The sequence below is a fragment of the Oratosquilla oratoria genome, chromosome 12 (genome assembly GCF_046742065.1).
Source record: "Oratosquilla oratoria isolate Oo_2021 chromosome 12, ASM4674206v1, whole genome shotgun sequence".
NCBI lineage: Eukaryota > Metazoa > Arthropoda > Malacostraca > Stomatopoda > Squillidae > Oratosquilla > Oratosquilla oratoria.
This window is the reverse complement of record NC_134788.1, coordinates 35,789,636-35,805,313: the sequence shown is the minus strand read 5'-3', so window position 1 is coordinate 35,805,313 and position 15,678 is coordinate 35,789,636. Positions and strand designations below refer to the sequence as shown.

General features: G+C 39.7%; 1 protein-coding gene across 7 annotated transcripts in view; it reads left to right on the top strand.

Annotated features, from left to right (window-relative positions):
* The window catches only part of Hs2st (Heparan sulfate 2-O-sulfotransferase), a 48,348-nt gene extending 37,085 nt beyond the window's left edge, over positions 1-11,263 (top strand). For 3 of the 7 annotated variants that reach the window (XM_076195142.1, XM_076195141.1, XM_076195144.1), the window contains 2 exons: positions 551-701; positions 10,999-11,263. In XM_076195142.1, the coding sequence (XP_076051257.1) occupies positions 551-701; positions 10,999-11,118 (271 nt within the window). In that variant the 3' untranslated portion in view covers positions 11,119-11,263. Of the gene's footprint in view, positions 1-550; positions 1,190-10,998 lie in introns of all 7 variants that reach the window. The other 4 variants (XR_012967000.1, XM_076195143.1, XR_012966999.1 and 1 more) reach the window with 3 other exon arrangements.
* The last annotated feature ends 4,415 nt before the right edge of the window (positions 11,264-15,678 follow it).

The window sequence follows — 15,678 nt, the reverse complement described above, 5'->3', positions numbered from 1 at the left end:
TGATGTGCCTTGTTTTGCACAAACCCTAACCAGACTTCTAAATTCTCTCTTCTAACTACCATAACCTCTTCCATACAAGTCGAATTCTCATGCGCAACATAGGAATGCCTGATGTATGATGATTGAGTGATGCATCACAATATTTGCTTTATAAAATATAAAGTCATTGTTGATTTGCTCATTCTCTTACATTCTGAGTATTAACACAAAAATCAAGGTGGTGATGGATATGGAACTGCCTTGTATAGGCCTTATGGTCTCTTGCAATCTCCTTCATTCTTATGTTCAAAATCAAGCCAGTTCACAGAATTCAAGGGTCACATCTGCAGCTACAAAATGAATATAAATGGGACGTCAATGCTGGGGCATGCTCGTATACCCACTCGCACCCCATGGGGCCTACACGGGCATTGCCGTATGGAAGAGGTTAACGTAACTGAATTTATCTGATCGTACTGACTTGATCCGTTAGACTTAAAACTTTGCCCCTAACCGTCTAATGTAACTTGAATGATGCTAAACTCTGCTCTGTTTATGTCCCCATTTATAGGTTTGGCAGCTCGAACACGAGTTTTACGAGTTTGCGCAACGTCAGTTCCAGTGGGCACGGCGGCGAACGCTCCAGACGCTTGGCGACGGTGGTGCTAACGGCCGTGTGGTCGACCGTGGACAGAATTTCAACTTTGAGAAGATCAAGCCAGGCAAGAAGAAGCAATAGCGGGTCTTTTGGTCATCTCATCCAGCACTGTCACCCCCCCAGACCCCCATGCCTGCGGGTCCTGTCCTCGAGCTGGTCGCCTTAGGGACGTGCGAAAGTGTACGTACGCCCCCTGCAGCTTGACGTGATTGTGCAGTGCCACCAATGGGGGCCTGACCATTCTTCACTTAAATAACGTTTATGGATTTTTTTTTTTTTTTCCAATCGTACCAAAATCGTCCCACAAGACGCTTTTATTTGATCCCCAGTGCAGTGACGTCACTTAACAGACTTTGTTCTGTAGTGCCAAAACATTTTAAACAGTCGAGGCCACACCGCAAGCATTAGGTCTCTCAGCATGATGACTTTGTTTACGGATTTCAGTTTGGCTAACGACTGTGGTTTCCTTCGGCAGGAAGAAGCATTATTAGGGTGGCGGTTACGCAAGGTTTTTTGCCTTGACGAAAAAAAAAACCCAAATGAAACATTCAGGTAACCTTGTACCATCTCATTAATTCCTTTTGTTACATTATTAGTATTATTGAAAATTTATTTTCAGTTACTATTTTTATCTTCTGTTGTCTTTTTTGTCTCCTTTTTGTCGTCTCTTGTTTACGTTATTTTGTTTGTTTACCTCTCTTTTCCCAAGAATTTCGACACCCGCACTGGGGTAGTGCAGCGTAACTCCCAGAAAACATAATTCTTCAGCCTGTCAGTCCGTCAGTGCAGCGTAACTCCCAGAAAACATAATTCTTCAGCCTGTCAGTCCGTCAGTGCAGTCCATAAACGAGGGGCACAACAGGGGCAGACTGGGCATTAGGGTACAGGAATACCTCACTATACAATCCAAGTTGTATTCCCGGCTGACTGGTCGCACTGCGAAAATTCGTGTATCGAGGTGGGGTTTTACGTATACGTAAATAGGGGGAGGGTTGTGTTCATGAACCCTGTCAACCCCCTTCCCCCCCCCCCTCGATTATTTTTACCACCTCATGGGGGCTTTGACATATGTATGCACCCAACATTTGTTTTAACCTACTTTATAGCACTTGGTCGTATAGTGACATATCTTGTATACAGAAACTGATACATGGTCAAGCTAAGGACTCGAACCCAGCTCAGACGTAACAAGTAAACAGTGACTTATCCCGTGTATATATGACGTAAATGGGAGCTGGAAACAGAGGAGTCTTAGTCTGAGTTTATTCCTGATTGTTTTAACCTACTTTATAGCACTCGATCGTATAGTGAGGTATTCCTGTATTTGGGCAATGCTCGGTGGGTGGGCCGGTTTTTTTGTGCCCAAGTGAGTTGATGAGGGGGCATGCAGCTCTGCTTGGGAAAACGCTTTTTCTGGCTGGGTTCAAGTGAACAAATGCCCGGGCCGCGGATGCCAGAGAGGTTCTTGTTGACACACGTCTTGCAGGTACTCTTGCCGTCCATGCTCTGGTTGCACTCGACTAAGAATATCCCACAGTTTCCAAATGTTTGCGAAATCCTTTATCCAGGCTTGTCTCTTTTTTTCGTCCTTTCGTCTTTTTTCCGTTAGCTGCTAAGTCGTATTTCACGAGAATCTCTCATCCTTTGTTTCAAATATCTTGCTTCGTTTTTGTTTGTTTCGTGTGTATTACTCTCATACTTTTGTATTTCAGGCACATTTTCGTATCTATCTCTCACGTATGTTAGTTTCATAACTTTGTATTTCACATATAATGGTGTCTCGTACGTGTTATATTTAATGTGTAATTGTTTTGTCACTGTATATCACATATATTGGTTTCTTAATCTTGTTTGGTATGTAGTCGTATCTTATCTTTGGCATGTTGCGTGTAATGCATGTGTCTATTGTATTTCGTGCATAACACTCTTGTGTTTGTTGTATATCACTTTTAATGCTTTTTGTCCATTCGTATTATATGAGCTTTCTCGTGTCTTGTGTCCTTGCCCTGGTATTTGTACTACTTTTGCACTTCCAGTCTTTTCGTACCAAGTGTCTCTTCAATTTTCGTGTTTTCGAACAACTTTTACTCTCCCAAAGTATTTCCATCATCTGACTTTTGTTAATCTTACTTTAACATCTCTTTGCCTCCTCCTCTTCCTCGAATTTTCATATTTTCAAATAACTTTTACTCTTCCAAAGTATTTTCATCATCTGAATTTTTCATCTTACTTTAACATCTCTTTGCCTCCTCCTCCTCTTCGTCTTCCTCGAATTTTCCTAGTCATTAAGAACTTATTGTCTTTTGTCTTTTATATCTGTTGAATCCTCTTGGAACATCCTTTGTTCTTTGCTCCTCAGAATGCCAGACTACTGTTGCCACTTTGATCTATCCCGGTTCCCACAAACGAGTGAGATTTTTTTCCACAAAATTCCTACAAGGAAATCTGGATTTCCTCATTTTCTTCCCACTAAAAGATGGAATTATTGTATACCCATAAAAGTTCATTGCAACATATAATTTGCTCACAAAACATCCCATGTGAGCAAATTTCTCAGACACAGATTTGTGGAAAACTCCCACAAAATGGCATCGGTGTGCAGCCTGACCCAATGTGAACAGAGTACGGGAACCATGGGAAAAGGTTAAGAACCACTGGTCTAACTTGAGCAGTATAATCTCCATTTGACACAAGAAAAGCTAACAAGTCACTTTCCCCCCTTCCACTTCTATAAACTAGCGACAGATAAACAGTCCTACACAAATCCCACACAGACCAGAATCTAATATTTTTTCCCCCGAGAGATGTGTAGTGTTGGAGTGTTCTTTTGTTGTCATTTGTCCGAGAGCAGCCATATTGGATTTTGTGTGATTCATTGAACAGACACCAGGTGGCAGTGTTGTTGAGCTGCTATGTGGAGCGCTGGGTCCCCAGTGTAAAGGAAGAGGTGGCTGGGGCTAATGCCGTCACCAGCCACCATGCAACAGAACTTGGGGCAACAGTTGCTGTTATTCCAAATACCTGAAACTTCAACTTCTGGATTCTGTGGGTGTCTTTATCATTTTTAGCAATTTGTTCATTATTATTATCATTATTATTACTATTATTTTTCTCTTGGTCTAGTTGGTATTATTATTCTTCCTCTTCCTCCTCTACTTCTTGTTCCTCTTTGTATTCTTCTCTGTTCTTTCTTTAGAAAAGGATAATTGTTCCCCTTCCCTTCAATGTTTATCTTTTGCCTCATCACATCTCTTGACTTCCTTAAGTTCCAGTTGCTCAATTTTTTGTTTTTTCTAGATTACATATGTCTGCTCTTGCTTTATGAATACACACAGTGGACTCTCAATGTGAACACTACCCTATTTGAGCAAAAGTGTACACAAACATCTTTTTCAGGAAACAACTAAATTTTAGAAGCTGGTCATGTTTGGTGTACATTGTTTTATGTTATTCATTTATTTTATTTTTTATTCTATTTCATCTTATTTATTTATTTATTTATTTTTATTTTTTTGTAACTTCCATGTGGCTGGTATTCTTGTGTAATTCTTACTTGTATAATGTATCCTGTACATTTTGTTATTTTTTTATTTATTTTATTTCATTTATTTTTTCAATCTTTTTTTTAACTTCCATGTGGCTGGTATTCTTGTGTAATTCATACTTGTATGATGTATCCTTTATTGTTAAAGGTTTCCTGTTTAATTCTATGCATCAGTCTTGTTTTACAGGTTTAATTAACCAGTATTCTGAGTTTGAAATCTTTAGCAAAGTATAGGGCATTTTCCTTTGGATTAATCCAATTTTATTTCATATTGGGCAATTTTATTCTGTTTATGAATATTTTCATACCATAACCAACCCTCAGGAATGGATTAAATTCATATGTTATTGTTCCACTGTATATTCACTGTACCCACAATGCAATGGCCTACAATGCATAACCCCAGCACCTACTACTTAGGCATATCTAGTGTGTATTTGTGTAGATACTGACAGGTGTATAAATGAGCCACTTCCAAATACATTTAGACTCATTTTATATATATATATATATACACTTTTGATTATAAAGAACATCAAGATATTGAACCTAATATGCATACAGCATTTATATTTTTATACTGTTATCGTTCTATTTTTTGACAAATGATGGATGTAATGGACCCGTAAACTACTAACAGTGTTGGCTGTACTCTTGTGTATCTACCTGCTATACTTGTATTTTGTATCTGTACATGTAACGTATGCTTGCTTGCACGAACGCATGCACATAAAGCCCAAGTAGCTATGTACGTGTAGTTTACCAGTTAAATACTAACACTTCTCAAGAGGCTGCTAAACCTCCTCTTTCTCTCGATACGTACACATGTGCGCGCACACACACACAACTTAGAAACTGGAAAAGAAACTTAAAAAGGATAGTTACAGAAAAGATCTGAAAAAGAATAGCTTCCCACACAGATTGATAGATATCTGGAACAAACTGAATGAGGAAACAGTGCAAAAATGATACAAGAATTTAACATCAAACTGGATGCCCCCTCCCCAATTGATTTTTACTCAAAAGTATTATAGATACACTACACCAGGAAACTTATAAAAGAATAAGCTAAGTTTATGGGGAATTTGTGATGCATGATATATACAACATTGAATATAAAGCTGTAGTTATCATTACAGGCATATCAAATACTATCAGTGATTGTATATATATATATATACGTGTGTGTGGGCACAGTCCAGCAGCTGCCCGCCCCCCCTAAAGCATGATTAGCCCCCCAAAATTTAATTCCTCGCTACGGCCCTGCACGTAGGTCATGTTCACAATAAATAAATTGCGTCTTGCTAAAGATAGATCGGGAGTTTGCAGGACAAATCTCCAACATAAAATGAGAAACTCCAAAAACCTAGAAAACTGTGGATACCATATCCATTTGCCAATGTCCTGGCATATCTCCGAAAAGGGATTTCTGTTCTGAATATTGGAGATTAATGGGTTTTAGGTTGTAAACGAGGAATTATCTACTTTTTATCACAGATTTTGTGGTCCCTCAGGATTATGGAGTGCAGGAATCCTTTCATATATGTATATATATATATATATGTATATATATATATATTTGTATATATGTTTAGGTGAGGATGGCAGTTAGCAGTGAACTTAATCCCTCGGGAGTAAGATTAATTTCCAGATTGGAGAATTTTAGATACCCAATAGCTCAGTTGATAGAGCAGCAGCTTTGCGTTCACACAACCCTTGGTTCAAATCCGGGGATGACTGTCAGAATTATTAGATATATATAATATATATACATTACAAGCACTGAATGGTCCCCAGTACATATTCATCTTTTCAACCACATATTACACTTTAATTCCATGCCATCACAGTCGAGACTTACAAGGAGCTCGATGGAAGCATATATACGGAAACCAGTGCATGTTTAAGCTAAGGACTCGAACCCAGCTCAAGACATAACAAGTGACAGTGACTTAGTCCATTGCGCTATGGGTTCAAGTCTTTAGCTTGACCACGTATCGGTTTCCGTATATGCTTCCATTGAGGGGGGAGGGGGCATATGCCCGGGGGGGGGGAGATGCAATTCTAGTCTGGACATGCACAAGGCTGACAAAATAATTGTAATAAAAAAAAAAAAAAAAAAAAAAAAAGAGGTCAAAGGAGCCCTGAATATTTTGCCGCAACATACGAATTTTGCATTAGAACCAACAGAATATAGAATATTTTTCCTTTCTGTAATAGGGACATTAAATAACATTTTTAAAATCTGTACGATTATTTTGCAAGCCAGTCGCTATAATAATAGGCAGTAAGGGAGAGTAGTGATGGGAGAAGAGTAGGGGGGGGGGCACCGAGAACTTTGCCCCCCCAGGGCGGCACAAAGGATTACAAAGGCGGAGCATGCCGACAGGAGACCTTTTGGTCCATATCGAGGGCGGATAAAAAAAAGATTAAGTAAATAAAATGAATAAAAACAATAATGTAAATAATAAATAAAAGCCATAAATAAATGCATAGGTATGGCTAAATAATAAACAGGTAAATAGTAAATGATAATAAATTGACATATAATAAATGACATTCAAGCAAATAATAAATAGAGAAATGATAAAACATAATATAAATTAAATGATAGTCATTACAGCATCTTGCTGAGGTGCTTATCTAAATGATTCTTAAAGCTTCGAATGTAAGGGATCTGGCAGACAGAATATTCCCTCAGGCCACGCTTTATTTTTAACTATTCTTCATTGAGTTTTATCTGTTGCGCTTGTTCTGCGCCCTCCTTTGTCCTTTATGTTGTGTTTATTATTTAGCTATACCTACGCATGTATCTGTGTATTTTATTAATTATTTACATTATTATAGTATTTATTTACTCATTTTATTGATCATTATTATGTTTTTTTCGCATCCGACCTAGATGTGAACCAAAAGGTTTCCTGTCGGCATGTTCCGCCTTTTTTATCCTTTGTTTTCTCACAGCCACAAAAGAATACTCTTGACGGAATGAAAATTCTTTTGTTGACCTTCATGTTTTATCGTTGTAATTCCCGCTCACAATCTTAGGCTGCTTATGTTGCTCAACCATTTGAGTGAGAATTTATTGAGTAAAAATCTTGTTCTCTGTTTTTATTTTACTCAAACCGCTGTGACGCGTAAACACAACGCGAGGACAGAGGCTCTATTAGGACAATGCTGTGCTCGAAAGAGCCATAACGAGCGAAAAGTTGTGTTATTTTCCGTAGACTTGTCGGCAGTTGCTACTTTCGTACATATTGTAAACAAACATTAACATGGCAGTTTGATCAATGTTTTCTCCTAGATGATGTTCGTTTATTTGTTATTATTATTATCATTATTATTAAATGCTTGTGCAAGCAGTGCCGAGAGTAGCCCAGAACTGAGAAGCCTTTTGTGTATTCAGAATCCATAGAATTAGGAAATATTCAGTATACACGATGAAAATCTAACTGAATATTTCAAAGCAGCAGGAACAATGTCCAATGTTCTGATATATTTTCAATAGCTTTTTGTTGTAAATACCGGAGGTTTCAGATCGGGGTTGGAACGGAGATACACAAACAGCACCTCAACCTCGTTTTCCCTCACTTTCCTCCTCAATAATTTCACTTTACCTTATTTTGGGAGAACCTGTGCTGCACTTCCTCAAGAGACCAATCTACCCTTCAAACTATAACCCTACAATACCCAATTTGATAATCCGACGGTACAATTTAAAACGTATTATGCGCCCATGTAGTATTTCTTGGCCGGTAACCAGTGATTACTATACCCTTGGAGACAACAGAGAAAAAAGTGTCGAAAGAGGTGGAAGGGAAAGAGATTTAACGAGGGAAGCAGAAAGTAGGGATGGAAGTGACATGTTAAGCAATATTCCCTCTAATTTATTGCTGTGTGCGCAGAAATGTGCTTGTATGCAAACTTTGCCTTTTCTTGAAGTATGTGCGCGCTCAAGGTGGCAAAGTCGTTTCATTTGCAATAGAACCGCTAGAATTAGAAGAGGGAAAAAAACAGCTATTGGTTTGATGGTTGGCAACTTACCATATTTTTAGTTCACGTTTGGGTGGAATTTCTTTACTGAATGGATTTTAATTTCATTTGAAAACCTTGGGTGTGCATATTTTCTCTTTATGTGCGCTAGTTTTGTAAAACGTCTGCACACGCACAGCTCGGAGGGAACGCTAATGGTGTCGAGCAATCTTCTTTGTATCACCAGCCACCAACGAATGGTGCAAATGGATGTCATTATTGTCCTTAAAGTATTCACGACAGAAAGCTTGTGTAAATACTCTCTACTGCACAGCCCGGGGAGTTCTAAGAATTTGCGATATATCGAGATGAAAGAAGTGTCGAGACTTAACCCATTAAACTCCGATGACAAGATTTTTTGTTTTATTTGACCAAATGACGACAAGACATCTTGTCATCGGAGTTTAATGGGTTAATTTTTCCCTCAAGTTTCGCTGGCTAGAAACTCGCAGTAGCCAAGAATGGTCCTTCCGTAACCCATGTTGTTGACATGGGGCTAGTTTGATAGCCTGTAGCGCAGTGGCTCCCAACCGATGTTGGGACAGAATCCGACCGTGAGATCAACTGCTGAGGGTGCCGCCTAAATTCAGGGCAAAATTAATTTTCGTATTACCGACTCGCTCTGTCATCCATTTTTGTTCAATAAAGCAGCATCAGTGTAAAGATGAGCAATTTCCATATTATCCTGGGACAAAATGTTGTTGCACTGATGTTGAATCAACAAAATAGTGACAAATTAGAATTTAGATTATCTAATGTAAGGGAACTTGTGAAAGGCTTGGCAAGGGTGGGTGCCTCAAGCCACTAAAGTTTGGGAGCCACTGCTCTAGCGACGACTTGTAATCGACCCTCCACCTGCCCAACGTCAACAGAAAGTTCGTAAACTTTCCTCCAAACAATGCTAGGGTCGAAACTTGCGTGCTGGGTAAGTTACATGCAGCTAGCACTAGCAGCCACTAAAATAGCCCAGCTAGCACTAGCAGCTACTAAACTAGCCCAGTTACCAGTAGCAGCAACTAAACTAGGCCCCATGTCAACAGGCCTATAAACCCTTCTGGGAGGGAATGTTGGATTTTAGTTCACAGTAACCTTTTCTGTCTGACAAAAATACCATGGCAAAGAAATAAGTCAGAGGTGATGTAGGATCTTTAGTCATGTTGCATAGGCATTATGTATCATCAGTTTTGAGGAGGCATGGATCACAGTGGCAACTCTAGTGACAGTGTTGCCAACTGTGATCTATGTCGGTTCTCAAAGACGAGCGATATTTTTTCCACAAAATTCCCACAAGGAAATCTGGATTTCCGCATCCCCCCCCCACAAAGAGAAGGAATTATTAAATACACAAGTTCATTGCAACAGATCATTCTTCAAATTCTACATAAAATTCTTCAAATTTCTCAGACACAAATTTGTGGAAAATTCCCACAACATTGCACCGGTGTCCAGTGTTATGAGGAAATGGAGGTGATATTGTATAAGTTGATACAGGTGAGGTTTTGAGTGGCAGCTTCTTGGGACTGCTGCATCTGGAGAGAGAGAGAGAGAGAGTCGTTGGGTTTTCAAGACAGGCGAGTTAAACGTGATGCGAGGACTAAGCCTTTATACGACGTTTCGCTCATTACAGCTTTTTCAAGTACACGAAAATACACGAAACGTCGCACAAATACAACCTCCTCAGTCTATGGTGTTTAACTCGTCAGTCTTGTCGGCAACTGCTACTTTCATGAACATTTTCAAAACCAGTGATTCTTCACCTGGGGTATCTGTAGCCCCATGGGGTACGAGACACGATAGCCAGTGCAATAGTACTCTATATATATATATACCACGAGAAAGCATTATGTGTATTCATTGTAACCTACTAATTGACATTTCTAATTTGAAAAAAAAAAATTACCATTGTTCAGTAATTGAATGTATCTAATTATTTCTTAGCAAGGTTTGTATCTTTCCATATATTTGAATTGTATTTATGTTGGATGGGGGTACGAGAATTTTTTTATGAGGTAATCGAGGGGCACGGGCACCATAGAAAACGGTTATGAACCGCTGCTCTCGCAGTACCGTCATAAGCAAGCTCCAGCCAACCGTCACTAGTTGGTGGCAGAACGAGTTGACAGTTCGTTACAAGTATCGATTTTCAAAACTGTCTACACAAAGTGATATTGACGAATCTCGCCAAGAAAACATTATACGACAAAATAGCATTCCTTGGTTATGGGGTGAAGAATGACTGAGGACCAAATACGCCGAATCCCGTACCGCCCAGATCTCTGTACCAGGAATGGCCACTCGACCCAAGGTCCATATACTATATGGACCTTGACTCGACCATCCTGAAGAGCAAGTCAAACGAAGTAACCCGTTACCGGACTCGGGAACGAATCTAAATTCTTTTCCAAAACTGAGGTCGAGTAACTTAACGGAACTATACAGGAATACCTCGCTATACAACCGAGTTGTGTCATCCCCAGCTTCGTATATCGAGGTTAAGGGTTATACGTGTACGTAAAGAGTTTTCACCTATTTTCACTCGGTCGAACAGTGAGGTATCCCTGTAGTATGTTCCATTCTTGATGCAGAGATTTGAAGATAGACATGATGGAGGCAAATGTGGTATCTGCCTTGACCTCTTGCAAGAAATTAGTACCAATTTTTGCAACGGTTTGCTTTGTAGATTTCCCTCTGTCCCCAATATCAGGTGCTGAATTTATCGAAGGGTGTAAGAAAAAGCTACTACTCTGTGTACACATGTTTATATACTTTTTTTTTTTTTTTTTAGATGTATATGTGTGTGTGTGTATGGACGTGCACAGCGAAACTGCTATGTTGTGGTACGATGTTCTGCCGTATGTGGAAAGCCGGACTACCTACCACTTCCTTTAATTTTGGTGAAATGTAAACAGTGGAACTGATGGCTGTTGCATGCAAGCAGAGCCAGTCGTGGTGGAGTATTTTGTACCAGTGAAACATTTGTAAATTTGTAAATCTTATATTTTCTGATAACCAATAAACTTACCACAAGAGATTTTCTTCTTGCTGTGACAGTTTTTATTTTTACACCGAAACCTCAACCGCACCCTGACTCAGAAAGACAGGCTGCCATTTTTTTTTTTTTTTTCTGCAAGCTTCTTCCCAATTTTTGCCATTGCAGACGTGTCTGCCAACGTTTCACCAATATTTATACGAGTACTTTGTGTATGTACATTGCGTGTGTGTGTGCTTATCATAGAATCAGTGCAGAGAAGAATAACCAAAATGATACATGAATTCGGAAATTTGCCTTGCGAAGAGAGGCTTAGGCACCTTAACTTACACATTGGAAAGACGCAGAGGGTGATCTAATAGAGGTGTTCAAGTGGATCAAAGGCTTTAACAAGGGTGATGCAAACAATGTCATCATATTAAAACAATAGGACAGGACTCGCAGTAATGGTTATAAAATGGACAAATTCAGATTTAAGAAGGAAATAGGCAAGAATTGTTTTACTAATTGGCTGGTCCACGAATGGAATAGACTTAGCAACCACGTAGTAAGCGCTGAAACTATCGGTTGTTTTAAGAAAATGCTAGACAACTTTATGGATGGGGATGACAGGTGGTGATGGATACGGAGCTGCCTAGTGTAGGCCTTATGGTCTCTTGCAGTCTCCTTCATTCGTATGTTCTTATATTCTTAGGTTGGAACTGCCTAGTGTAGGCCTTATGGTCTCTTGCAGTCTCCTTCATTCGTATGTTCTTATATTCTTAGGTTGGAACTGCCTAGTGTAGGCCTTATGGTCTCTTGCAGTCTCCTTCATTCGTATGTTCTTATGTCGACTTGTGTTCCAATTCGTGGAAGCCCACAGTATGTGGTAACTCTCCTTAGTTCACCCCATATACTTCTGGAAAGAAACTTTGGATTGATGTCTACGTTCTGCGTTACACTAGTAGGGTGCCGTCTTTGTCAGCGCTTATACGGGTAGTAGTAATAGTAGGACATTTCCTCAAGGGTTGATATCCGCGTTTCCCCAACATTTATAAGAGTTCTGTATGTGTACGTGTTTATAACATTGCCGACTGGTGTTCCACTTCCAGGGAGGAATCTTTGAATTGATGTCTGTCTGTGTTACACTAGTAGGGGGGTGTCTTTGTCAGTGGCTGTAATTTATAGTAGTAGTAATAGCGGGAAGCTCGCTGGATGAGCGGGGTACGGCGTCGTTACTTCATGCGAAGGTCAAGGGGATGACCCTGTCACCGGTGAGTTGAACCAAGGGCACGGTTCATTGAATTCCACGCCACAACGTTCTCTGTGGCTTAACGTTGGTGACGTTAAGCCATATCATCATCGTATTAGTGAGTAGGGTACGATTACTGGTTGCCAGCTTTCCTTGTCTGGACAGAAGAAAATACAATCAAAGTTGACAGGAACCTGGCTTGGTCTCGGCCCAAGGACCGAGTGTCCACCCGCGTCGTACTGGGGCCGCGCTTCAAGACGAAGACGAGGATCCCGATGCGTCGTGAAGATGGCGATCGCACGGAGATGACAGACGTCCAACTTGCAGGTGCCCGTCGTTGGTATCCACACAGAGCACCAAAAGGTCCTTTCCTCTCGTAAGAGGCAGCCGAGCTGGGGGTGGAGACGTGACAACACCCCAACCTGCATAGCAGACAAAACCCCAATAGGAAAATTGGAGGGGAGGACATAACCCACCTTCCGATTGAGGTTTTGTCCGTTCGCCAGTCAGGGTGGATACCTGCCCTTCGCCCATCCCACATTCATTATCGCTATTTACCTTCGCTGGTGAGCTTGTTTAATGTTTTTCTAAAAGAGGGAAGAGGACTGGAGGAGTGCCTGTATAGTTCCGCTTTACAACATAAGAACATAAGAATGAAGGAGACTGCAGGAGACCATAAGGCCTACACTAGGCAGCTCCATATCCATCACCACCTGTCATCTCCATCCATAAAGCTGTCTAACCTTGTCTTAAAACAACCGATAGTTTCAGCGCTCACTACTACATGGCTACCAAGTCTATTCCATTCGTTGACCACCCTATTAGTAAACCAATTCTTGCCTATTTCCTTCTTAAATCTAAATTTGTCCAGTTTAAATCCATTACTGCGAGTCCTGCCCTGTTGTTTTAATATGATGACCTTGTTTGCATCACCCTTGTTAAAGCCTTTGATCCACTTGAACACCTCTGTTAGATCACCCCGCACTCTGTGTCTTTCCAGAGAGTGTAAGTTAAGGTGCCTAAGCCTCTCTTCGTAAGGTTAAGCCTCTCTTTGTAAGGCTTAAGAGAAAAGAGGACGAGCGTTACTGAAGTAGTTTGAGAGGGATCAGTTTTTTGAGTGTAGTTGGGAAGACTTATGGAAGGGTCTTGATTGAGAGGATTAGGAGAGGAACAGAGGGAGTAATTGGTGAGGAACAGTGTGGATTTAGGACAGGTAAGGGTTGCGTGGATCAGATTTCTGTGGTAAGGCAGAGAGTCAGAAAGCTTTAGGAAAAGGTAAGGCAGTTTGTTTTTTGGGGGGGCCTTTATGGACTTGGAAAAGGCTTATGACAGGGTAGAGAGGAAGGCACTGTGGGAAAAAAATTGCAGATATATGGAATAGCAGGATCAGAGGAGGGATTAAGGAAATTAGTGATGGAGTTTGGGCAAAAAGTGGTCAGCCCCCCCATAAGCCCCCCCAACTGAAATGAGCACATTGAAAATTCAAAACACTCATTAAAATAATTTTATTAAGTGGAATTTATAATGGCCAGGTCTAAAAATTTGTCAGCCATCAGCGCTAGCCCTACCATTAACCCCCTCCCCATCTGAAATGAGGACAATATATGTGTATTATTGCGGCGTTATGCAAGTTCAACTGCTTTCATTATATACACCTCAAATCACCTGTAACCCGTTGTAGAAATGTCACACATTACAGATAGCATATCGGTAATGTGCGACATATATATGCATAGCCTGAGATAGACTATGCAACGAATCAGGGCGTGGCCAGGCGACAATAGTATTCCCAAAGTATATAGACCAGGGGTTTTCAAAGTGGTCGATCGGAACATCCAAGGGGTCAATGAATAGCCAAGGGGTCGATGAATAATCAGGGGGTCGGTGAATGTTTACTGCTGGAGTAGAAGAGACCATTTAAAAATAATTTCAAACTACAAAATTACACTGTATCAATGATTATGCTAATAAACATTTTTAGTTAATACCAATCATACCGATAATATAAAAATACTTTATAATAGGTTACAATACATTATTGTAGTGGAATATATATATATATATAATAAATTCGACGCACCCAAGTTATATCACATTTGACCTCTGTCACACTCCAAACTTCATCATAGTTCTTACCTCTTCTTGAACTTTTCTTCACATTCATTCTTATCCTCTACCCACGTTGATTTTTTTCTGTCATATTTGAGATGGTGCCAATATGAATGGATCGTATTTATATGGAAAACCAGATATAACTAATATCAATGACTAATGAGACCGAGTAATTTCTTAAAGACGCAATAGATGATGAAATCAATTCAAACTAATCAAACAAAATCAATTGAAGTTTCAATTCTACAGCCTTCGTTGTCCGTGCAAGTTTGGTATGTAGTGTTCATAAGCAAGATGCATATTTTAGGCGAAATTGCGTTCTTGGCAACTATAAACTTCAATCAGTTTGATTGGAAACACTGAGGAATTTCGTGGTTGTTATTCATGCAGTTTCAGTTTGGTTGGTTGTGGGTTTGTTTGTGATTTTGTACATGCTGAGGTTTTTCAACTTGCTGTTTCAATCTTGTAAATCATTTTCCCCACATGGAGATGATTTCACTTCATGTATCTGTTTTTATATTGTGGTGCTGCTATTGTTATATGGACATTTTTATGCATAATTATACAAAAAACTGTACATGTACTTTCCACTGTTCTTGTTTCGTTGTGAAGCACATGCTTTTTCTTAATTTCACAGTTCCACTAATAACTATACAGGCTCTTGTTTCTCAAGGAAGTTTTCTATTCGTTTAGTGGTTGTTGCTCGCAGAATATTAGCGAAGGCGGACCCGCTCAGTTTCGAGTCCAATATTACCAATATTGGATTTTAAACGAATCCAGCGACCCTATCAAGATGACACTGTTACTATACTATAAATGTTGTTAATTCATAATAGTGATATTGAGAACGCCAATAATGTTTTATGTGAATTTTGTGATAAAAGACAAAGAGGAAAGATAGAAATGTTAAAGAAGAAATATTAATCTCTTAGAGAATTAGAATCAATGTAAAAATGAATAAGCTTAACATATTTTTGTAACAAAAGTCATCAAAAGGATGGAATATTTATACAAATATTTAACCTAACCGAACCTAATTCAGTTAAAACCTAACCTAAAGTGAGCCTAACCTACCTACCTAATGTATTTCCCAATGGTGACAATTGACGAATGAGTCACGAAGTCTATAAGTG